Here is a 25,420-nt window from a genome sequence, read left to right as displayed (position 1 = left end):
TAATCCATCCCTGGGTGCTGTATGAACTTCCACAAAGGAAATAACACAATCAAGCATTTTTATCTATGTGTTTATATTTATACAAATCTTGTCTCTTGTTATTGTGGCCTTTCATGCTTCAGTTCCTCCTTGCACGTCATCTCATACATCAAGTCTTCCTCTGAATAAATGTGTAAATGTTTTTTCTACGTCAACCTAGGTACTAATTTACTATGGTAATCCAAAAACGTGCCAGAGAAACATGATGCCTTTATTCTCATTACCGGGAGCATGTTACCCACACAAAATGTCAAAGTAACCCACATATCTGTGGTTGAATTGAGTTCTTGTACACTTAACACACCCACATGGAAAACAAGATATGTCCCTAGCAATGATCCATTCAACCAGTTAGTATTTAGAGAGATAAGAATGTCACAAAAACCCCTAACCTTCTAATGGCCTAGGCTATGTTTTGTGTCCTTGGTGACTACAAAATGAAGCAAATGTAGACATAACTATTTCAAGAAATCTGTATAGAGTGCCCATCTATTATAGGCCTGCCCCCCTCCCCTTATTTTTCTATTACTCTATTATTGTTTTTTATATTACTCTATGGATGTGTTTGCTGTTTTAGCATACTGTATGTTTGAACGTCTAAATGCATTATCTTACATGTTTGCTGTGGATTACCAATAAAAAAAACAAAAAACAAACAGTAACTACCTAGATGCTGTACAATGTGTAAAGACTAACACATGGTAACTCCAAAGCAACTGAGCAACTGAGCATATCCAGCTTCTGCCTGGATCCAGTTCCATCAGGATACAGGAAGGATCTTACATCCGTGACATACGTCCAGATGTCTTCTCAGTCAATGATCAATGACACACACATGACCAGTTTTTGTACATAACCTACCAAGATGGGACCAAGGAGAATATATAAGTGCTGCATATGAGAACCTCTCTCATCCCCCTCGCCTCAGCAAAACGCTGGCCTGTGTTCCATCCTTTCACCAGTCATCATCCAGGAAGTCCACAGCCATGAAGACCGCGCTGCAAGAGATGGTAAGGGACCGTTCTAGACCACCGGAGGAAAATAGGGGAGGGTCATGTGTTTTTATTCTTTGTTAAGGTCACACAACTTTTTTTAGTTTGGGGGGGGTCACCCAACTGGCTTGGTTTGGTGCATATTTTTCCCCTACACACCACGTTTATCCTTCATTTCCTTCTTTCTTGCAGGGTAGCCTATAAAGGCCTCGCGCTGTGGCTTTTGATTTGAGAGACTGAGGGTCCTCTAGGCACTAGCAAATATTCTATATCTTCTCTTTCGTTCCATAGCTGTCAACATTGAAAATAAGGGAGATTTCCCGGGTTTCTCACCCAAAATACGGGAAAATGTCAACATTTGTCCCCATTAGGGTTGCAGTAGTAGCAACAAAGTAGCCTACTTTATTCACGCCTATAGCCTATTCATTTGGTCAACTTTATACAGCCCTAAAAAGGCTAAATTTACCTTTGGTAATTTGGTACCACTGTGTGACTTTAAACAGTGTGCATGCTTAACATTAGTAGCATAATTGTGCTTCATTCCACACATCCAGCTCCTAATGTTTTGACAAGCATATCTACCAATTTACCTTGTTCCTGCCCATCTCTCTAGCTTTGCTGTCTCCATCATTTCTGTTTTTGTTGTTTGCAAAAAATATAGTATATTGTAACCAGCAACAAATGCAAGTTGTAATCGCTGTCATTCTCTCTCCTGCGCAAACAAAATGTGTTACATTCCAAGTAGCCTAGTGCGTAATTCTGCTTCATAAAGTTGAACAAATAGGCTACATTTGGTTATTTTACAGAAAAATATAAATAACCAGTTTATGGTCTACAGTGCAGACCGGGTTGGTAAGTTATGGTAGGCCAACTTGGAGTGAATATACAAACAGGGGAAATTCTTTCTCTACTCGTAGCTGTGTAGGCTGATGGTAGGTGCGCACGTATACGGCCGTAGTGTACACTATGCAATCGCCAATGAATTGTGCTCTCACGACAACCACGCTGTTAACTTAAATAGGTTAACATCACTCTAAGTTCGTGTTCAAGCAAGCAAAACGATGATTTGAAGACATCTGTTTCGCTGTGTATAATAATTTGCTTTGAGTTGGAGATACATCCAACATGCTCTCCTTGTCCAACATGCTCTCCTTCTGTGGGATGGATGTTTGTGAAATCTGCTTCTGCATTCTCAGACTCAGTACTGGAGGCTGTACCTGTTGACACTAGTGCTTGGCTTTGGGGGATCACTCCAGTATGGAGTTCAAGTTTCCATCATGGCCTCGCCTGCTGAGGTTAGTGTATACACACTACACACAGCAAACACTTTTAAGGAGCAAATGTCAAGGACCATGCAAAGATATTATCTCAGCCTCACTCTTCGAAGTGTGTGGTGATGATACCAAATACAAATAATGCCTTTCTGCCTGCAGCACGTCCAGAGCTTTGTGAACCAGACGTGGCTGGGCAGATACGATGTCCCTGTGGGAGAGTCCACCAACACCCTCATATGGTCCTTCATCGTGTCCATCTTCAGCCTTGGGGGTTGGGCTGGGGCTGTCCACAGTGGCAGCCTTCCAGTCAAATATGGACGGTGAGATTCAGCACAAGGACCCACGCTCACAAGCATGTGTGTCGTCATATTTTGCATCACTTTCAGCTCATTGTGTTGTTTGCATTATTGTATACTGTATCATGTAATGTGATCTGCATTGTTGTATCAATACATACTTTACAGCATATCAGCATATTGTCTCAGTGACAACTTTGTTGTCCTGTCACTCATTCGTCTTGCAGGAAGAAGGCCCTCCTCTTTAACAATGTGGTGGCCATCGTTGCAGCTGTGTTTATGATCCTGAGCCGGACAGCTAAATCATTTGAGATGATCTTGATTGGTAGATTTTTGTATGGATACAACGTTGGTATGTGTTTGTATTTGCTATCATCTTTACATGCCATAGTCTAATGAATTTCTTGTCTAATCATTCTTGTCTAATGAATCACTTTTTGTCATTCTTTGTCAAATATTCATAAATGCAATACTTCCTTTTTCTTGTTTGTATATCCTGACTTTGTAATGGTTTCATCCAGGTCTGGGGCTAAGTGTCCACCTGATGTATGTGGGAGAAAGCTCACCAAAGAAGCTGCGTGGCTTTCTCACCTTGACCTGCTCCATCTTCATCGGTCTCGGTAAACTGTTGGGCCAGGTGGTTGGAATCAAGTGAGTCATTTTAGTGACTCGTTTTAGTGACTCTCACACAAATTACATATATACATATAAATTATACTGTACACGTATACTGTGGTCAAATACCACAATACCATGGCTAACAATGACTGAGAAGCAGGAAAACGTGTCATGTCAAAATATGATATCAAAGAGTTGTGTCATGTGCCTCAGTTACATCAGCTGGTTTTTTCTTATCTTTCCCATCATACTAACAAATAGGTTCTCTCTCTCTCTCTCTCCACAGAGAGCTGATGGGCACAGAGGACATGTGGCCGTATCTGCTGGCCGTGAGCGGCCTGCCTGCCATCCTGCAGTTTGTGTCCTTACTGTTTTTTCCAGAGGCTCCGCGCTACCTCTACATCGACAAGGGAGATGAGGATGGCTGCAAGAAAGGTGAGGCTACACTTCACATGTATGACAAATGGACACTGAATATGAAGAGCTTCAGACATTTCCAGTCATATTTCCTGTATCTAAAGGTGCAAATAAGTCAAAATCAACATGATAGGTTTATAGCCCCAGTGTGTCTTTGCTAAGAGAGCTCCGTCCTGCTAAGAGAGATATTAAGGGATATCAACGTCTAACATTCTGTTCTTAGATCCCAGTTAATCCTTGAGATAGAGGCGGATAATAGTTTCACCACCATTATGGTTTCCATGCTCTTTTTTGTGACAATTATCATCGTAAAATGCATAAGCTGTACAGTTAATAGATACTAGAAGTAGTATTGGTAGTTACGTCTTTCATTTCAGCCATTTATTTAAACACAGAGAAAAAAACATACACATACACATACATTTGTTTTTTTTTGTTGTTTATTTGGGCGGGGGGGCATTTTTGCCTTTATTGTGATAGGACAGTTAGATATCGACAGGAAGAGAGTGGGAGAGAGAGATGGGATGGGATCGGGTAATTACCGGACTTAAATCTTGGTTCCTATGGGTACCTGAACCCATATGTGGTATGGGCCACAGTGCCTCCAAGTTGTTGATTAGCTAGAATAGTGTAGGTAACTCTAGCTATGTCTGAGTCATGTTCTAATTCCTTTTTACAAAAAGTGTGCTTTAATGTGTTTAATCACAGATCGCAGTGAAAGTGAAAAAGGTTTAAGAAATATAAAGGCACCTCAAACCTTTGTGTGTGTGTTACAGCCCTGCACTGGTTGTGGCAAGAAGATGACCTGAAGCTGGAGCTGGAGGACATGAGGAAGGAGAGGGAGAAAGCCCAGGGCGAGAAGGCCAAGACTGTACTGGACGTTCTGAAATCTCGATGCGTGCGCTGGCAGCTGCTGGCACTGGCGATTCCCTGTGCCGGTGTCCAGTTCTGTGGCATCAACGCGGTGAGGGAGGGCAATGGCTTACTTATTGCTTATTTTGTTGCAAGATTATTTTCCATGGAGAAAAAAAGAGATATGTGTAGCATGGTTTGCAACTGAAGGATCGTTTTTTTCCCCTTATGTGCACAGCTTTATTTCTATGCTTTTGACATTTTCCGTGAATCTGGAGTTGAAGAGGACAAGATGCACTATCTCTCCCTTGGCATTGGAGCAACAGAACTGATCACTGTAATAATCTGCGTGAGTATCTTAAGACATGTCCTGTATAGGCCTATACATTTTTTATACAAAAAACTTTTATAATGAACAGTGTGACAAAACTAAATGTAGTACATTTCTAATGTCTATCAATTTAAGTTATATACTTTTGACACATTTTATATAATGTTTACGCTGTATGGTGTCTGTCTCTCACTTCCAAATCTAAGGGCCAAGACATTTTGAGAACAGTTTGAACTGGAGGGTGCAAATTTAGAGGTGGAGAGTCACCTGACCAGGCCATTGCTCTGCTAAAATCTCATTAGAAGCGACATCTTTTGGCTGCTGACATGTCATTACCATGGCATTTTAGTTTTCTATTCTGTGATACCATGCCAATAGCCTGGAGATTCCAGATCCAAATCTGAAAGATTATGGGTCTGGCCACGAATAATGTAATGGCCCAACTCGAGGGGCGGCACCAAGCATGCATTTGAAAATCTCACTGCACACAATTGGATAACACTACGACTGTCATTTCTTACACAAATATGATTGGTTCCCCGCGATGCAAGGAGCAAAAGTTACGTGCATCATTACTCGTTGCCAGAGTCTCTCTCTGAGCAAATGCTTCTGCGAGAACTCTGGATTCCCAGGGTACCATGCCAATGGATAAAATGCTACAATACATTCAAAACTCTGCTGTAGAGCCTTTTTTTGTATGCTGGTCTCAAGGGGCCATCTCAACCCATCCCATAACCACTCATTTGCGGTATAGCACTACCTAGTTGAAAATGCAAAAATGAGGTGTTGTGAGGCTGATGTGTTCAGAATTGCACAAAATTTGACGTGTAAGATCCCTATGACCTCTGAATGCATGCTGAGTTTCGTGGGATTCCGTTCAATGGGGGGCCATACAATAAATTAATTTATGCATACATTTAGTGACTGTACACCAATCGTCCTGTAGATGGTGGAGTTGACATATCCACGCACGCAGACACACACACAGACACACAGACACACACACACACACAGAAGCAAACAAGCACACATACACAGGCATGCACACGCACACAAGCACGCACACACACACATGCGCACACACACACACACACACACCATGACCCCCCCCCCAACACACACAGTCACAAGCGAACACACACACACACACACACAGAAGCACACATGTACACAAACACAAACACACAGATGCACACACTCATTTACATGCAAGAGTAGAGGATGGAGTAGGAGTTGGAGACAAATTGATAAGAGTGATTTATTTTTGCGGAGATAATGTGCAGGACTGGGCGGCAGTCATATTTCGTACCGCTCTGCAGTACATCTAGTTATTATTATGTTGTAATTCCTCAGACATGTATACACACATAAATATACATTCATCTCATGCATTTGGAAAGCTATTAATTTGGTTGTGTTTGTGAATGTGTGTCTACATACAGGCATTTGTGATTGACCGAGCTGGCAGAAAGAAGCTTATGGGCTTTGGTTACCTCATGATGGGTGTGATCATGTCCGTGCTGATTGTCATGTTGACTATCAAGGTAACTGCCACTGCCAAAGCCATAACTCATCCAAGTCTCATTCATTTAATTTAGAATCTATTAGTAATGATCTTATCCCACCTTAGGATATGTATACCTGGGTTCCCTATTTCAACATCGCACTGATCTTTTCTGTCATCTGCGTCTATGGCTTGGGACCATGTAAGCATTCTCTTATGGTTATTGTTTTTTTTACATAGCAAGCATACCAGGAAGTGCAGGGCTTTGTGACACCAACTTTCAGTTACTCAAAACAGGCCTAGTTTTTTTTTTCAATAATAGAGTAGTATTTTATATGTGAATTTGATGACATAATTTAGATGAAGTCGTATGGATCTGACAGTTTTCAAATCAAGGATGAAAGGGGGGATACAGTACCTAAATTTAGTGATTGATGCCGCAAAGACAGGAACAAACTCACAGATATTTGGCAAAGACATACTCCACTGCCTCCTCTGTCCAGGAGAGGGATTGCCTTGAATGAATTTTGATCCAGTATGTTACTGTGTCTGTAGCGGGGGTGTCCATGTGCCTGCCAGCTGACCTCTTCCTGCAGGCTTGGCGTCCATCAGCATATGTGGTTAGCGGCACCATTAACTGGCTCAGCCTGTTCGCCATTGGGATGCTCTTCCCATACATTGTGGTGAGTCCAAGCCTCCTGCAGTTAACAGCCTTTACAGTAAAGGGCAGTTAGAGGCACATTGGAAACTTTGTATCTACCTAGTAACAGTTGGACAAATTGTATGAAGCAGTTTGGAGTGTGTATATCATTGATTTGAATGTATCTTCCTTTTTTGCAGGAGGGATTGGGGCAGTTCTGTTTCCTGATATTCGTTGCATACTGCATCTTCAGCGCAGCATTCATGTTATATTTTATCCCAGAAACAAAAGGAAAAACTATGGTGGAGATCACTGAAGACTTTAACAAATTAAACTTTAAGAACAGGGGCACAGAAATTGAGAAGGGAGACTTTGTTCTTGCAACAAAGTTCTAGAAGCCTGTATACACCATATTTATTCTCAATATGTGTTTGTTCTTGGTATTGTAAATATGCTGTGTGTCCCCTGATAAATTGTAACATTTGAATTTGCATTTCCCCACATGTAAATCCTTTGACTAATTTAAATACATGTTCTAAGACATGTTCTTAAGACAATAATAATGGTGCATGTAACATAGCCCGCAATCTGAAAACAAAGATTAAGCATACATGTTTACCCAAGCTTAGACTTTATTTTTTACAAAATATTGTAAACAATACAAAACATATTTCAAGTTTTCTGACTTGTTTTCCCTCCTATTTATAATAAAGTAAGTGTCTCCATTACTATAAGCTTGTGGCTGTTTTGTGCCATCCCAGTACTATTTTAACTTCAACATTCAAAATAGCAGCAATTTTTATATATACACAGGAGAGATGTTAAATTCCTAGTACTATAGATAGGGGATCTCACACATCAACAACCAAGCCTATTTACCGTCAAAACCAAAATCACTAACAAATCACTAACAACAACAGAACAGCCTTCAAGGGCATTTGACCTGGGTTATCAAGCAGGCACCTTCCTTCATAGGTGTTTCATTGAATTAGGTGTTGCTGTGGCCGATTATAATCAAATCAGCAACATGTACAGTCATTCCTCTTCGTTGATGTGGCCGTTTATGATCCGATCAGCAACACTTCAGTCATTCCTCTTCGTTGCTGTGGCCATTTATGATCCAATCAATAACATGCAATATAATAAGTAAAACAAAAGTATTGGTAAAAGAAAATTAGAAAGTACATATAAACTTGATAAATATGTTTTAAAGACACTCAATCACTCACACAACAAACTATGATCCGCTAGGTAAACTGATGTTCTAACTGAAACATACTCAACAACAACTTAATGTTGAGGATGACCACAGTGTTATATCAAATAACGCACATTATATAGTACAGGTTTTCCACATCAATCCAGGGATCAACCAACTTTGAGAAAATAATTGGGCTTGTCATGTTCTTTTTTAATTTGATGCCAGCAACACATCTAGAAAAAGTTGGAACAGGGGCATGTTTACCACTGTGTTGCTTCACCTCTTCATTTAACAACATTCTGTAAATGTTTAGGAATTGAGGAGACTAGTTGCTAGAGTTTTGAGAATGAAATGTCCCATTCTCACCCAATATAGAATTTTAGCTGCTCAACTCACTTCCTGTTGGGCGTGCCGTTTTACACTGATGCCATTTTGCCCTCTCAACAGCCCCTGTCCCCGGACAATTGCACTTACCATTATGCTGTTGCTAGTCTATCGGCCACCTAAACCATCTACTAATTTTCTGTCTGAACTGAATGAACTCCTCACAGTTATCTCATCTGTCTGCCCTGCTGTTATTATGCTAAGTGATTTTAACTCTGAGTTTATCTCTGTGCTGGACTGTTTTAACCTGGTACAGCAGCATGTTGACTTTCCAACTCACACACACTAGAATTGCTTTGTTCTACTGGTCTGAATGGCATCTCTGTCACTGGTTCTGTCTCTGGTATCTCTGAACATAAAGTAATTGAATGCAGTTTCCATACCACCTACCCTCCCCTCTCCTCTTAGGTCCATTGACCACACACCTGATAATCACCAGATATAATGACACTGTCTCTGGATTGCTTAATGATGTAGCCCCTGTAAAGAATAGGCTTGTCCCTGCCACTCGCTAATGCCCCTGGTATACACCCTTGAGCTTAGATAAATGAAGACTACAGGCCACTGTCTTGAGCGCCTGTATAAGAAAACTGGTCTTACTTGTTACTTAATGCTCTATACTGAACATTTTCAAATACATAAAGTGCAGGGATGCCCTTAATGCGGCTCTAGGCACTTTTCATCACTCATCAACTGCTCTAAGTCTAGGCCGAAAACACTCTTCAGGACGGTCAATAAACTCCTCAAGCCTCCTGTGACTGCCTGCCCCAAAACACCTGAGCAGTACCAGGCTTTCCTATACTTCTTTGAAAACAAAATTGAACAAACCTACCATATTCTCCTCTTCTGGGTCCTAAATTCACCCACTTTACACCTGTTGACTCAACCCTCCTCCTGTCAGCTTGCCCCTGCCCCCACGGTACATTTTGTAAAGGTACATTTTTGTCATTAAGGGGTACAGAGATATTCTTTTAAATCAAATCAACACCTGAATGTCTCAAAAATGAAGTAATTATATTTGGTAAAAAGGAGGAAAGACTTAGGGTTGCCACTGACACAAAAGGGTTGAAAGCAAAGGATACTGTTAAAAATACAGCCACATGAAAGCGATAACTAAATCAGCTTTTTACCACCTCAAAAATATTGCCAAACTTAGAGGGCTGATGTCAAAAGATGATTTAGAAAAACTCATTCATGCATTTATCTCCAGCAGGGTTGATTACTGCAATGGACTTTTCACAGGCCTTCCTAAAAAGACTATTAAACAGCTTCAGGTGATACAAAATGCAGCAGCTAGGGTTCTCACAAAGACTAAAAGAACTGACCACATTACTCCAATTCTTAAGTCCCTGGCATCCAGTAAGTCATAGAACTGACTTTAAAGCACTACTGCTTGTTTCACTTTTCATTTGCATGGCTAGGCCGATGCCCGAGGCACCCCCATCGAAAAACTGTTGGTAGCATCGGCTAACTAGCGCCAGATTTCTGAGTGCAGGGGACAAGCCGAGACATACGTTCACACTCGGTATCATGTTTCAACACACTTTAGGTCAAAATCACACCGGAATTCTCTTTAAAATAACACCTTCAAACTCATATTGATGCTACTAAGACACTGATGCTACAATGCGGATAATGGGGTCTATGACATTGTCAATATGCCCCTAGAACATCTGGTATTGCACTATGTAGTTGTTGTAGCGGGTCTTTTCGTCGGAATTGGACGAATTGGATAACCCCCCTTAGCATTAAATGAGTGTTTCGTGCATCAAACATTGACGAAAAGGGGAAGTCCTACACTGTGTTCCTTTAAATAGCCATTCTAAAATGTCGACTCATGTCTGTTTACACCCATGACATGACACGAAGCTAAACAGTACCAGCAGCGTTAATATGTTTCCATCTGCCTGCAGCACATCCAGAGCTTTGTGAACAAGACATGGCTGGGCAGATACAATGTCCCTGGGATAGGCATAGGGATAGGGTTAGGGTTAGGGTTAGGGTTAGGGTTAGGGTTTGGGTTTAGGGTTAGGGTTAAGGTTAGGGTTAGGGTTAGGGTTAGAGTAGGGTTAGGGATAGGTATGGCAGTGCTGCCTTGAAGTCGACGGTAGGAGCCCAAAAGACCATAAAGCTCCATACACACCTGCACACATTTGAAAAGATGTGTAACTAATTTTACAGTAATTATCCAGTGAAGGACTGTTCATATACTACATGACTGTACTGTCTCTCTAATAATAACTCCTGCAGGAAGACCTGTCTGCAGATCAATAATGTGGTGGCCATCCTTGCTGCTGTGATGATGATCCTGAGCCGAATGGTGAAATCCTTTGAGATGATCCTCCTTGCCAGATTTCTATATGGATACAATGCAGGTATGTGTAGTCATATTTGAGCATTTACATGATTCAAACCTTTTCTTTTTTGCTTTCCCTCTCATTTTCCTTTTGTCTTACTGTTTCTGTCTTTTAGTTGTCTAGTCTACTTCATGTTCCTTGTCTCTTTTTACAAGATGGTTTGGTATTGTAGTCTCCCCCTATCTCGTTCCCTGTATGAACTTCATCCATCAATGACCGTGTTTAGGTCTGGGGATAAATCTGCACCTGATGTATTTGGGTGAAAGAGGATGCGTGGCATTCTCACCTTGACATGTGCTGTCTATCTCAGCATTGGAAAGCTATTGGGTCAGGTGATCGGCCTCAAGTGAGTCTCTAGCTGTTGTCAGTCATTAACACAAGGCACATTGGAAAATAAATTACCCACTAAGTTTAAAAACAAACAAAAACAAAAGAGTCGTTGCTTTGAACAGCACAGTGCATTCAGTGCAAGTACACTTATTGATTATGTGCAAAGGTATTTGTCTCCCAAACTGAAGCTATCAGTAGCAGAGCATAACCCTGCTCCCTTTCATTCCAAACTCTCTCTCTCTATCTCTCTCTCTCTCTCTGTCTCTCTGACTGTCTCTCTCTCCTTCTCTCTCTCTCTCCACAGAGAGCTGATGGGCACAGAGGACATGTGGCCGTATCTGCTGGCCGTGAGTGGCCTGCCTGCCATCCTGCAGTTTGTGTCCATGCCGTTTTTCCCAGAGGCTCCGCGCTACCTCTACATCGACAAGGGAGACGAGGATGGCTGCAAGAAAGGTGAGATTACCTAACTTCAGAGGTTGAACAAGGCTATAAAGCCACAGGTTGTGAAACTATTTCTTAGGTCGGCCACACAGGTCCCATGGTAATGATATTTGTGTGTGTGTGTGTGTGTGTGTGTGTGTACATATTTCAGCGCTTCAGTGGCTGTGGCGGGAAGACGATGTGAATCTAAAGATTGAGCTGGAGGACATGAGGAAGGAGAGGGAGAGTGCCCAGGTGCAACAGACCAAGACGATGCTGGATGCCCTGCGAGATCGCAGTGTCCGCTGGCAGCTGATGGCATTGCTGATTCCCTGTTCTGGTCCTAATTTCTGCGGCATCAACGCAATAAGTGGACGAACGCTGTCCATCACTCCAGTCCTCAAGGTCCTTAAAGGTGGAGTCTTAAAATCTATTGATATTTGAGCCAGCCGAAATTCACCACCACTTTTTAATGCTCGGTCCGAGCACTATTTGTACTTCCAGTTGATTGAATTTTGGAAGTGTACTGGACTAGAATCACAGAGTGTACTCTTTTTTGTATATTTTTTGGGCTTTTTGCTTTTATAACGATAGGATAGTGGAGAGAGGAGAGACAGGAAGCAAGTGGGAGAGAGAGATGGGGTGGTGTCGGGACATGACCGCAGGCCGGAATGGAACCTGGGTCCCCATGAGCACTGAGAAGCAAATGTGGTACGGTGCGCCACAGCTCCCCCACAGAGTGTGTGTATGTTTGTGTGTGTGTGTGTGTGTGTGTGTGTGTGTTTGTGTGTGTGTGTGTGTGTGTGTGTTTGTGTGTGTGTGTGTGTGTGTGTGTGTGTGTGCGCGCAACTCACTGATCAGGTCAGGCAGGAGTTATTGGTCAAAACATTAATCAGTTGAGGACCGAGGAATAACGTAAAATATTGGACCATTGGATCATAAGGCCTCCAAATAAGGAAAGCAACATATGTATGGCATCTATGTGTCTGTCTCTGTGTGCTGTACTGATGTATTAAAGGTGTAGCTTTAACCCAAACAACTTTTTGTGAAATACAGCAAAGTGTGTGTGTGTGTGTGTGTGTGTGTGTGTGTGTGTGTGTGTGTGTGTGTGTGTGACAGTGTGTGTGTGTGACAGTGTGTGTGTGTGTGTGTGTGTTGCAAGCTGAAGTATTAACAAGACTGCTTGCTGTTCTATTGTCTATTGTTACTAATATTTTGTCTATTAACCCTTAACTTTTTATGTTTTGTCATGTGGGATTGGGTGGGCTTTTAAATGTATAGATTTTTCACGTGTTCTTGTATTTACAGATTTATTTTTACGCGTTCGACATTTTCCGTGAAGCTGATGTCCCAGAAGAAAAGATGCATTATCTCGCTCTTGGCATTGGAGCCGGTGAAGTGATTACTGTATCAGCTTGTGTAAGTAGCAAAAAATAACAACAGCACTTGGTCAGCTTGTAACACAACTAAATAACTATACCTGGAAATGTTTCCTACAAGATAAACATGTTGCAATGTGTTGTTTCACATTCAGTGAGTTTGTGAAAACATGGGAGATATCCAACCTCACCAAATGGGTATTTGTACTGGACAAACGCCAGATAGATGCCTCTGGATATACTATCTTTTGACTACGGTCAATTAAAGACGTTTCCAGGTTTTACTGAGTGCTGCATCTAACTCACAAAATATGCTTTGGGGTTCTGTGCCTTCAGCCAACTCAACTCGGTTGGATGAAAAAGTTATCAACATGATGGTGAGATGATGAATAGCAGCTTTGTTGGTTTGTGTGTGTGTGTGTGTGTGTGTGTGTGTGTGTGTGTGTGTGTGTGTGTGTGTGAAAAAGCTGCTGGGCTACGGTTACCTCCTGATGGGAGTGATGATGTCTGTGCTGACTGTCCTGCTGACCATCAAGGTAACATTCCTTACTGCCTTACTGCCACACCTTTCTTGGTTGAACTAGTTGTTTACTGTAGTGTTTTGTTATCATGTACAGTACAGTGCATATGGATCTGTCTATGCTGAATGTACAGTATGTCACAAAACAATTATATGTCAATTTAGGGGTTCAGAATGCCCAACCTTACTATCTCTTTTGTCTCTTCTGATAGGATTGGTACCCCTGGTTGCCTTATTTCAACATTGCCCTACTGTTCTTTGTCATCTGTATTTATGGATTAGGACCATGTGAGTATATCCTCTGGTTAAATGTTTAGCTGTGTAGGAAGTACCAAAATGAGGAAATAGATTGATTCAGATGCAGTCTTTCCTACCAACTTTCACAGCAATGTCACGGCACAGTCCATGAAAGGAGCAAAGTGCAATTTTAAAGTCACAATGCCTTTGTGAGTTCGTCCGTAAAGTGCTAATATGGATATCTGAAAGCTGGTGTTTCAAACAAGTTAGAAGGCCTTTCCTCCATCAATTGTATTATGGTTTTGTGATTAGCCTGCAGATAAAGCATCAATGTGCCTTCCAGCTGATCTCTTCCTGCAAATGTGGCGTCCCTCTGCATTTGCAGTTGGAGGCATTGTCAACTGGGGTGGCCTCTTCCTCATTGGGATGCTTTTCCCCTATGTTGTGGTAAGAACAAGCCATTTGCTTATCAGAAGGGGGCATTGCTTCACTATTAATATTTTGGCACATAGGCACGACTTTTGAGAAGTTCAGACTTTTTCTGTATTAACACATTTTTGTTTTTTGTGCAAAGTGGAATTCATTCTGTTTCCTGGTATTTGTTGCCTACTGTATCTTCACTGCAGCATTTATGCTGTATTTCATCCCAGAAACGAAAGGGAAATCCTCAATGGAGATCACTGAGGAATTTAATAAACTGAACTTTAAGAAACTGGAAAAGGGAACTGATCTGTTTGCAACTAAGTTCTAACGATTTACATGACAACACTTGCAGAGGTTTATGTATCTATTCTGCACATATATTTGAAATGTTTGTAAGATTAGTAAACATTATCTGCCTTTGGAACATTGGATGAATGGTTGCTTATAATGGGCAATGTAGATATTGCATTAAAGATCAGCATTTCTTTCTACAACAGTCATTTACAACATTAATGATGAAAACAAGTCACCCCAAACTTTTGAACGGCAGTGTAGTTCAATTATGAACTCTTAAAGAGCTCAGTTTATAACCTGTCATTCATTTTTTACGGCTGCCATTTGATTTTTTTTGTATACAATTCTAATCCATGTCATTTCTAAAATCGAAAACTCTTCCCTGACTGTGTAACTCAAAACAATGTTTGTATTGGGATGACTAATGTCCTGTTGTTTTTGTATTTGAAGACTTTGTGGTTAACACAGTTCTAAAAAAACTGTGTACACCATATTTATTATGAATATATATGTTTGTTCTTGGTATTGTAAATATGCTGTTTGACTCCTGATAAATTGTAGCATTTGAATATGCATTTTCCCACAAGTAAATGCCTTGAGTAATTTAAATACACGTGCTAAGATGCTCTTAAGATGTAAGATAATGGTGCGTGTAACATAGCCCACAATCTGAAATCAAAGATTAATATTTACCCAAGGTTAAACATATATAGCCTACAGTATATTTTTATAAACAAAATACAAAACACCTTTCTAGTTTATCTGACTTATTTTCCCTCTTATTCATAATAAAGTAAGTGTCTCCATTACCATTGCTTTGTGGCCGTTTTGTGCCACCCCAGGACAAAACAAAAGTGTTATATCTAATAACATACATTATATAGTACAGGTTTTCCATGTCCGGGTCTATTTTCCAAAAACAATATTTTATTAATAGTAACTATGATATATTCTGCAAAGACAATTAAGAACACTATAGGGACAGATGTTTTTTTATTCTCATTTTAGCATTATTTCATAGCAATTTAACCAAAAATCACAGTGAATTCTCATTACTGAAATGTGTCTGGATCCATTATTCTATTGTTTGTTTTAATTTCATGAAAAGTCCTTTTTACATAAATGGAAGAAGATTATGCAAAGTTGTGTAAATGTCTATGGTTAATATTTATATTTATGGTATTTTGCAAAAGGAAATATTACATTTATTGTAAAATTATTGTGTCCATACTAAATGTTCCTCATTACTGTAATGCGACTTTACCTTCCTATAAAAAGTACAGTATTCCTTTAAATTAACAAGCAGACCCATGATGCATCACTTGGGACAAAAGGTTTAAAATGGAATCAAGTTCAGTTGTTTCTGTCTTCTCTCACATCCTGATATTTGTGTTAATGTCATAGAATCTTTATTCTGTTACACTGTTGATTATCATTACCGATATGCTGCAATACTCAATGCTTTTATGAAATTCTATTTTATGATGATGAAGACAATATAAGACTTTCATATTTTGTAAAGGTTAAGGTTTTATAACCTTCTAGCATTTTGTGTTATTTGCCAACTTATGTCAAGACATCTCATTACCGTTACTCCAATTTCTCATTACCACTCATTTTAAAAGGTAATAACGGTAATGAGAAGCTGAGTTGCGGTGATGATGCAGTGATGATCTTGATATAAGATGACCTGCTCCCTCTACTAGTCAGGTTCACCTAACATCTAGTGTTCTCTCCACAAACGTATTTCTCACCCTGTTGTTAAAAGGGGTTAAAACTATTGATGTGATACCGCTTTGTCCTCACTAGATGATAATCTTTTTCAGGCTTAGCCTATTTCATGTTAAGTCTTCTTGGATGTTTGACTATTGCCAATGTACTGTTTTATGTACAGGCTTTTGCCTGGTCCCTTGATATAATTTTGCCCCGATTGTCTGGTCTGCTCTGTACTGGCTCTGTCTTTTTAATTGGATTCTGTCTGTAATTTTTTGGTGCCAAGTTTACTTGCATGGCACACCACAACTCAGGCATTAAGACCAATGATAGTGTTTTAATCAGTTGCTTGTGGGTTTTTTCTATCTCTTGTCAATCAGTAATGTTATGTTTTCTTTTTATTATACCAGTGGTTTTCACCATGGCAATGGAGGTAATTATGAGAGCATCATAATGGGTTGTCAAATGGGTTGTTGGAGGTAAAAGGCTGCAGGGTGGCACTCAGTTACCTCCCATCTAAGCCTATGTGGATGACATGTCCATGCTCAATGTTGGCCATGTATCTTTCAGCTCCATGTACCCATAGGCCAAGTTGAATGAGTCTAAAATGGATAACGAGAATATAATCTAGCAAATGTAGAGGTGTATCTAAGAGACGGAAACTAGTGGAAGAATAGTTTTATGTTGATGGAAAGGTGATTCCGTGTATTGTGAAAAACATGACAAGTTTAGGCAGGTGGTACAATGTAGTTGGCCAGGAGCAGAAAAGAAGAAAAGAGTTTGGTCTTGGTACCAGTTGGAAAGTGTGGGGTAAGTTTACAGCACAGTAGAATAGACAGATGGTAACCAGCTTGTTTTGAGAACAAGAGGAGCATACTAGACGTTCAACAGCGGTGCCTCAAGCAAAACAAGGACAATGGATGAACTAGCATGATGTAGAGAAGAAGATCAACTGGAGAACGCTGGCTAGCCATTGTGGTAAATCCCCTCCCTGTAACACTATGAAACAGTATGCCTTCCACAGCACACCTACCCCCTCTCCCACCTCGCCCCAACATTCTAAATCAATATTGCTATGTAGCATAGTAATGTTATACACCATTTGAGTAGTGAGTAGATGAAGTAGATGAAGAATATTGGGTATTGAAATATTCACAGGAATCCATAGACAGTTAATATTCATGTTGTTTTATTCAATATTAGTTGTGCAGAAGATGTATCCATCTTATACACACCCATTATTCCATATTTTGTGTAGTCATTCTATATCAGAACCTCTGACACACAATCCAAATAGTCAAAAACTACAAGAAACCTCAGAGTTACCTTTCATTTTTAGACCAGGATTATGCTTCTACACCAAGAGGTTTCCACACAATAAGGCTTTTATTGTCAGTATGCATTTTGGGTAACCAAAAGTCCTATGGGGAGTTTCCATAGGGCATTTTACAAAACGCATGAGCATACCTTGGCAAATAATGGTCTAATGTACTGATTTTCATTCTATATTGATCTACTTTTGCACACAGCTTCACAAGACCTGGTGCTAGGGCTCAGTTGTGTTTCTAAGTCACATCAAGTGACCTAGAGGGCTGGAATGTGGTCATTCAGAGGTGCTTGTTATCCGGAAGAAAGAAAAATCAATATTCTAGCCTTTGTAACTATGTGCCAGTACATCACACCATTATTCTGAAACGACGGGGTCTGAGCTTTTTAAAGAGGTCAAGCATTTAATGGTAGGCCAAAATAGGTGGGAACAGTGCCCTCTGAAGTAGGCACAGTGCAATGTCGGGGGGAAAACCTAAACATGGCTCATTCCAGATCATGTTAATGTTTTTAATAAATTGATGTGAATGATAGCAACTTAAATTTGTATTTTTTAAAAGAAAAAAACATCAGTCTTTATCACAACAAAACTGTGAAAGACATAGCTCAGATTTGGCTGGGGACAGCCCATTTTTCAGGATTTCTAAATTTAAAAAAAAAATGTTGATAAAGAAAAAACATCTTAGAGCCTAATGAATTACATATCCTTTTACAGAACATCTCCTAGAAATCAATCATCCAGTCAGTTTTGGATTATACAAGTTTCATTCGTTGAAACAATCCAATGACAGGAAATGTATGTTTCTGGTAGAATGCCCCGCATGTAAAAAGTGTGTCTACAGTAGACTGTGGACCATAATATTCACAGCAATCCCTTTGGCAGCTGCAATTTAAGGAGGGTATGGTAGTCCCCTGGTTTCACCATTTTGTCTTCCATTCTGCTTCCTCAGCTTAACAGCTTCCTAATTATTAAAAAACATCCTCTACACAACCTTTCAAAAATGGTTAACCAAGACCGTGATGTCCACATATACAGTAAGAGAAAAGTGTGTAGTCACTAACGGTAAGATGACACAAGACAGAGCTTAAGCTGCCGAAAACCAGTTTCATCTGGGGCATACCTGATTAGCTTCAGCTTTAGCTACCAGGGATATACCTGAACCAAAGTTCTTGCAGTTAATGTTCAAATGTTTGACATACACACAAGCACTCGGTTTGAATGGTTTGCCCCTCCAGCTTGATATGATTAACCTGAGTCCGAATCAGAAAGAGGATATATATATATCCACAGCTGGAGTGAGCCTCCTTGTCTTGACTGGCTTCAGGTGAACATACTCCTAAGATCCTTTTTGGAATCCTCATCCACAGAATCCAGAGCCATGAAAAACAATCTACAACAGCTGGTGACAGGCATTCATGCATTCTATTCACAACACTTTCTCAGTCAACTTGGTCAACAACAACAGAATGCACTACAACATTAATCTGCATTAACAATTTTTTTCCTGTGGACATTAACCTACAAATTTATTTTACAGTTTTACTAATACACTGGTTCTTATCCTTCAGTGATGAGTGTGTGTGTGGTATAACATCATTGTTTGGACTAACATGGACTGGTATTGTGAATTATTGCTTTGAATTATTATTTGTCCAATGACTGGAATCTTGTCTCTTTCAGACCCAGTACTGGAGGCTGTACTTGTTGACAATAGTCCTGGGAATTGGCGGAACACTCCAGTATGGAATTCAAGTTTCTATCATGACTTCACCTGCTGAGGTTAGTCTCCTGCACATCAACATTGCATACTTTTCTTTCAAAGTTAAAGCAACACAATGTAGTTTTTTACCTTGAAATAACACTTTCAAATTCATATTGATGCTACACCGACTTACAATATGGGGAGCGGGGAGGAGCATGACTCTTTTAATCAGAATTGGACTGATAGGATACCTCCCTACCTCCTTAAATGGGTGCCCACTGTGTCGAAAATTGACAAAAAGGGGATTTTCTACATTGTGTTACTTTAAATAGCCATTCTAAAATGTCGACTCACGTCTGTTCACACCCCTGACATAACATGAAGTTAAACAGTCCCAGCAGTGTAAAAAACATGTTTCCGTCTGCCTGCAGCACATCCAGAGCTTTGTGAACCAGACATGGCTGGGCAGATACGATGTCCCTGTGGGAGAGTCCACCAACACCCTCATATGGTCCTTCATGGTTTCCACTCTGAGTCTGGGGGGCCTGTTTGGAACAATGACCTGTGTGAGCCTCTCAGCGAAATATAGACGGTCAGAAGAAGTGCCTCCCCTCCATACCAACCTGCACACTTTTTTAAAGATGTGGAAATAATTTTACAGTAATTATCCAGTGAAGGACTGTACATGACTGTACATGACTGTACTGTCTCTCTAATAACTCCTGCAGGAAGACCTGTCTGCAGATCAATAATGTGGTGGCCATCCTTGCTGCTGTGATGATGATCCTGAGCCGAATGGTAAAATCCTTTGAGATGATCCTCCTTGCCAGATTTCTATATGGATACAATGCAGGTATGTGTAGTCATATTTGAACATTTACATGATTCAAACCTTTTCTTTTTTGCTTTCCATCTCAATGTCCTTCTGTCTTCCTGTTCTTGTCTTTTAGTTGTCTAGTCTAGTTCATGTTCCTTGTCTCTTGTTCCAAGATGGTTTGGTATTGTAAAGTCTCCCCTTATCTTATTCTCTGTATGAACTTCATCCATCAATGACTGTGTTTAGGTCTGGGGATAAATCTGCACCTGATGTATTTGGGTGAAATCGCTCCTAAGAGGATGCGTGGCTTTCTCGCCTTGACAAGTTCCGCCTATCTCAGTGTTGGAAAGCTATTGGGTCAGGTGATCGGCCTCAAGTGAGTCTTTCTCCTGACTGTCTCTCTGCCAACTGTCAACTGTCATACACACAAGCACAACAGACATGCATCATTTATTAAGTTTACACCACTGAGGTGTCTACTTAATAAATGGGACCATATGCATGGAAATCAGATGGTCTTGTCAAAAAAAGTCCACAATACCTTTTAGACAGCTCGCCATTCATACACATGACATGTGATACAGCATGAAAGCCTGTGTTGCCCCTTTCTCATAACTTGCCTAAAGTGTAACACACTTGTAAATATTTTGCTGAACTAGGAGGAGACTTTTCACTTGTAATATCTTTCAGGGGTAATCACTGCTTGTCTCTAGCTGTTGTCAGTCATTAACACAAGGCACATTGGGTAATAAATTACACACTGGTTTTAAAAACAAACGCAATTCATGGTCTGCATTGCTTTAAACAGCACAGTGCATTCAGTGCAAGAATACTTTTGTATTGATTATGTGCAAAGCACTGGTATGAATTTGTCTCTCAGTAGCAGAGCATAACTCTGCTCCCTTTCATTCCAAAATCCAAACTTTCTCTCTCTCTCTCTCTCTCTCTATCTATCTATCTATCTATCTATCTATCTACCTATCTATCTATATCTATCTATCTATCTATCTATCTATCTATCTCTCTCTCTCTGTCTCTCTCCTTCTCTCTCTCTCTCCACAGAGAGCTGATGGGCACAGAGGACATGTGGCCGTATCTGCTGGCCGTGAGCGGCCTGCCTGCCATCCTGCAGTTTGTGTGCATGCCGTTTTTCCCAGAGGCTCCGCGCTACCTCTACATCGACAAGGGAGACGAGGATGGCTGCAAGAAAGGTGAGATTATCTACTTACCCTCAGAGGTAGAACAAGGAAGGAACAAGGCTATAAAGCCACAGGTTGTGAAACCATTTCTTAAGTCTGCCTGCCTGTCAGTCAGGTCCCATAGTAATGATATTCGTGTGTGTGTGTGTGTGTATGTGTGTGTGTGTATGTGTACATTTTTCAGCGCTTCAGTGGCTGTGGCGGGAAGACGATGTGAATCTAAAGATTGAGCTGGAGGACATGAGGAAGGAGAGGGAGAGTGCCCAGGTGACACAGACCAAGACGATGCTGGATGCCCTGCGAGATCGCAGCGTGCGCTGGCAGCTGATGGCAATGCTGATTCCCAGTTCTGGTCTGCAGTTCTGCGGCATCAATGCGGTAAGTAGACAAATGCTGTCCATCACTCCAGTCAATCCACTCCAGTCATGTTGATTTGATTCGCAAGAATGTTTTAATGCTCAGTCTAAGCATTATGTGTACTTTCCATTTACAGTTGATTGAATATGACACAGAGTGTACCTTTTTTGTATATTTTTGGGACTTTTTGCCTTTATAACGATAGGATAGTGGAGAGACACAGGAAACAAGTGGGAGAGAAAGATGGGGTGGTGTCGGGACAATACCGCAGGCCGGAATGAAACCTGGGTCCCCATGAGCACTGAGATGAAAATGTGGTACGGTGCGCCACAGCTCCCCCAAAGAGTGTGCCTTTAAGTTTAGAGTTTGGCTCTTTGTTTGCAACTCACTGGTAAGGTCAGGCAGGAGTTATTGGTCAAAACATTCCCCAGTTGAGGACCGAGGAAGAATGTAAAATATTGGTCCATTGGATCATAAGGCCTCCAAATAAGGAGAGCAACATATTGACAAGAATGGCCAGGAGTAGTATGGCATCTGTGTGTCTGTTTCTGTGTGCTGTACTCATGTATACTGTAAAGGTGTAGCTTTAACCCAAACAACTTTTTGTGAAATACAGCAAAGTGTGTGTTTGTGTGTGTGTGTGTGTGTTGCAAGCTGAAGTATTAACAAGACTGCTTGCTGTTCTATTGTCTATTGTTACTAATATTTTGTCTATTAACCCTTAACTTTTTATGTTTTGTCATGTGGGACTGGGTGGGCTTTGGAATTTATAGATTTTCCACGTATTCTTGTATTTACAGATTTATTTTTACGCGTTTGACATTTTCCGTGAATCTGGTGTCCCAGAAGAAAAGATGCATTATCTCGCTCTTGGCATTGGAGCCGCTGAAGTGATCACTGTATCAGCATGTGTAAGTAGCAAAAAATAACAACAGCACTTGATCAGCTTGTAACACATCTAAATAATTATACCTGGAAATTCCTACAAGCTAAACATGTTGCAATGTGTTGTTTCACATTCAGTGAGTTTGTGAAAACATGTGAGATATCCAACCTCACCAAATGGGTATTTGTACAGGACAAAGGCCAGATAGATGCCTCTGGATATACTATCTTTTGACTACGGTCAATTAAAGACGTTTCCAGGTTTTACCGAGTGCTGTATCTAACTCACAAAATATGCTATGGGGTTCTGTTCCTTCAGCCAACTCAACTCGGTCGGGTGAAAAAGTCGTCAACATGTGATAACGAATAACAGCTTTGTTGGTGTGTGTGTGTGTACAGGCTTTTATGATTGAGCGTGCTGGCAGGAAAAAGCTGTTGGGCTACGGTTACCTCCTGATGGGAGTGATGATGTCTGTGCTGACTGTCCTGCTGACTATCAAGGTAACATTCCTCACTGCCTTACTGCCACACCTTTCTTGGTTGAACTAGTTGTTTACTGTAGTGTTTTGTTATCATGTACAGTACAGTGCATATGGATCTGTTTATGCTGAATGTACAGTATGTCACAAAACAATTATGTGTAAATTCACGGGTTCAGAATGCCCAACCTTACTATCTCTTATGTCTCTTCTGATAGGATTGGTACCCCTGGTTGCCTTATTTCAACATTGCCCTTCTGTTCTTTGTCATCTGTATTTATGGATTAGGACCATGTGAGTATATCCTCTGGTTAAACGTTTAGCTGTGTAGAAAGTAGCAAAATGAGGAAATAGATTGATTCAGATGCAGTCTTTCCTACCAACTTTCACAGCAATGTCACGGCACAATCCATGAAAGGAGCAATGTGCAATTTTAAAGTCATAATGCCTTTGTGAGTACTAATATTGATATTTGAAAGCTGGTGTTTCAACCACTAGTTAGAAGGAGGCCTTTCCTCCATTGATTGTAATCTGGTTTTGTGATTGGCCTGCAGGCGGAGCATCCATGTGCCTTCCAGCTGACCTCTTCCTGCAAATGTGGCGTCCCTCTGCATTTGCAATTGGAGGCATTGTCAACTGGGTTGGCCTCTTCCTCATTGGGATGCTTTTCCCCTATGTTGTGGTAAGAACAAGCCATTTGCTTATCAGAAGGGGGCATTGCTTCACTCCTGAGGGATATTTCACAAAGGTAGAATTAAGAAATCCAAGATAAGTGATAAAGCGAGGTTTGACATAGCGATGTCTGGTCATCCTAGCTCAACTCATATCAGTAACGCCAATCCAGGATGAGTAGGAGCGACAAGGGTGAGCCAGGTGTAAATAATTCAGGATACGTGCGCGTTCTCGTTTCTCCCCCAAAGAACCCACGGTTGGAATAAAAAAGATGCGAAATATAGTGTCATTCACACAAAGTGAACAACCGCTTTTGATATAGACTAACAATGAAGTAAAGTTTCCTTTTTAAAATGGGGAATCATGGATATTTCTGTAAAACAGCGGGAGTAGGTGTGGTAGACCAACTGAATGCAAATTTATGTATGCACCCACCCACGTGTGAGTGCTTCCTTTTCTTGCCACGCAACATCATTAAGAAAGTGCTTGCCACTGCAAATATGCACATAATATGACTGTATATACCTTTACATTGTCTTTATAACCAAATTAGTTGAAAACACCTTCGAAAAATTGCCCCTCCACTTCCAATCAACTACTACAGTAGGCTATTCATTCTAAACAACGAGTATGTTAATAATTATAAGGCTACCATAATTAAAATGATAACAATTTTAGGCAGACAATCTGCTGTGTTTTGCGAGTAAATACATGTACCAAATAGTATATAAAGCTCTTAAAAAATTCCCATGGAGGTCTGATTTGAATGACAGCTGTCTGAACCAATAACACAACATAATTAACATTAGAATTAACTAAGCCTGGCTGTGGACCAGGCTAGGTGCAGAGAATAAATCCCCATGGTAACTTATGTGCCATCTCTTTTGTGAAACCAAGTCAAGGCTAAATTCATCCAAAAAAAATCCCACCTTAATCCCTTATCTAGGTTTTGTGAAATACCCCTCTGTTGTGAGCAAGGCCTGTATGTTGTTAACGTTTAATGTTTTGGCACCCTGGCACAATGTTCTACATTGATAAGTTCAGACTTTTTCTGTATTAACTCATGTTTGTTTTTTGTGCAGGATGGAATAGGACAGTTCTGTTTCCTGGTATTTGTTGCCTACTGTATCGTCACTGCAGCATTTATGCTGTATTTCATCCCAGAAACAAAAGGGAAATCCTCAATGGAGATCACTGAGGAATTTAATAAATTGAACTATAAGAAACGCAGCACAGAACTGGAAAAGGGAATTGATCTGTTTGCAACTAAGCTCTAACGATCTACATGACAGCACTTGCAGATGTTTACGTATTTATTCTGTACATTTTAAATATTTGTAAATATGTTTCATTTATATTTCACCCCACACAGGAACAATAATTGTGGAGGTAACTGGAAGTTAATAATAAATTAAGCTTGAATTAGTTTGTTAAGGCATTTTAAAACAATGATGCTGAGAGATATATGATTTTTGTATTTCAAACATTACATTGCATTACATTGGATCACAACATGTAAAGTAAGACATGCTTAAGTCTAATTCATATTGCAATGTGTTGAAAACACAGTTCAATTATGAACTCTCAAAGAGAGTTCAGTTTATAACCTGCCATTTAAATTTTACAGCTGCCATTTGCATTTGTCAGTTCTAATCTGTTGTAATTTCTAAAACCAGTTTGATTATGTTCCCTGGCTGTGTAACTGAAAACAATGTTTGTATAGTGATGACTAATCTGCTGTTGTTTTTGAACCATTATGGT

General features: G+C 40.4%; 2 protein-coding genes and 1 pseudogene across 2 annotated transcripts; all 3 read left to right on the top strand.

Annotated features, from left to right (window-relative positions):
* The first annotated feature begins 1,025 nt into the window (after positions 1-1,025).
* LOC143104834 (solute carrier family 2, facilitated glucose transporter member 5-like) lies at positions 1,026-7,358 on the top strand. Its single transcript, XM_076269168.1, has 12 exons — positions 1,026-1,049; positions 2,228-2,326; positions 2,465-2,625; positions 2,829-2,953; positions 3,123-3,252; positions 3,506-3,654; positions 4,413-4,600; positions 4,727-4,837; positions 6,262-6,363; positions 6,450-6,525; positions 6,879-7,006; positions 7,164-7,358. Exons 1-12 carry the CDS (start codon positions 1,026-1,028, stop codon positions 7,356-7,358), a joined length of 1,488 nt encoding a protein of 495 aa, XP_076125283.1.
* Positions 7,359-10,183: 2,825 nt separating this feature from the next.
* On the top strand, positions 10,184-14,542 carry LOC143104833 (solute carrier family 2, facilitated glucose transporter member 5-like; annotated as a pseudogene).
* Positions 14,543-19,213: 4,671 nt separating this feature from the next.
* On the top strand, positions 19,214-24,936 carry LOC143104832 (solute carrier family 2, facilitated glucose transporter member 11-like; the record flags this gene model as incomplete). Its single annotated transcript, XM_076269166.1, has 11 exons — positions 19,214-19,327; positions 19,682-19,842; positions 19,979-20,103; positions 20,314-20,443; positions 21,130-21,278; positions 21,451-21,644; positions 22,424-22,534; positions 22,908-23,009; positions 23,206-23,281; positions 23,542-23,669; positions 24,742-24,936. Coding segments are annotated over 11 exons (1,485 nt in total), but the record flags the coding sequence as incomplete, so codon positions are not given.
* Between the last annotated feature and the right edge of the window lie 484 nt (positions 24,937-25,420).

Source organism: Alosa pseudoharengus, unplaced genomic scaffold (genome assembly GCF_046254945.1).
Source record: "Alosa pseudoharengus isolate Yale_2024_CS ecotype anadromous, Long Island Sound unplaced genomic scaffold, YU_APseudo_1.1 YU_APseudo_1.1_scf_5, whole genome shotgun sequence".
Classification (NCBI taxonomy): Eukaryota; Metazoa; Chordata; class Actinopteri; order Clupeiformes; family Clupeidae; genus Alosa; species Alosa pseudoharengus.
Note: the sequence above shows the minus strand (reverse complement) of the source record. Positions and strands in the feature narration are given on the sequence as shown.

What these genes read in the sequence shown, in the direction of transcription:
- LOC143104834 (XM_076269168.1), top strand. Translation starts at nt 1,026, where the DNA reads ATGAAGACCGCGCTGCAAGAGATG. An exon ending in GGCCAGGTGGTTGGAATCAA is followed by an intron (nt 3,253 to 3,505) that starts GTGAGTCATTTT and finishes CTCTCTCCACAG; the next exon opens with AGAGCTGATGGGCACAGAGG. An exon ending in AGTTCTGTGGCATCAACGCG is followed by an intron (nt 4,601 to 4,726) that starts GTGAGGGAGGGC and finishes TTATGTGCACAG; the next exon opens with CTTTATTTCTATGCTTTTGA.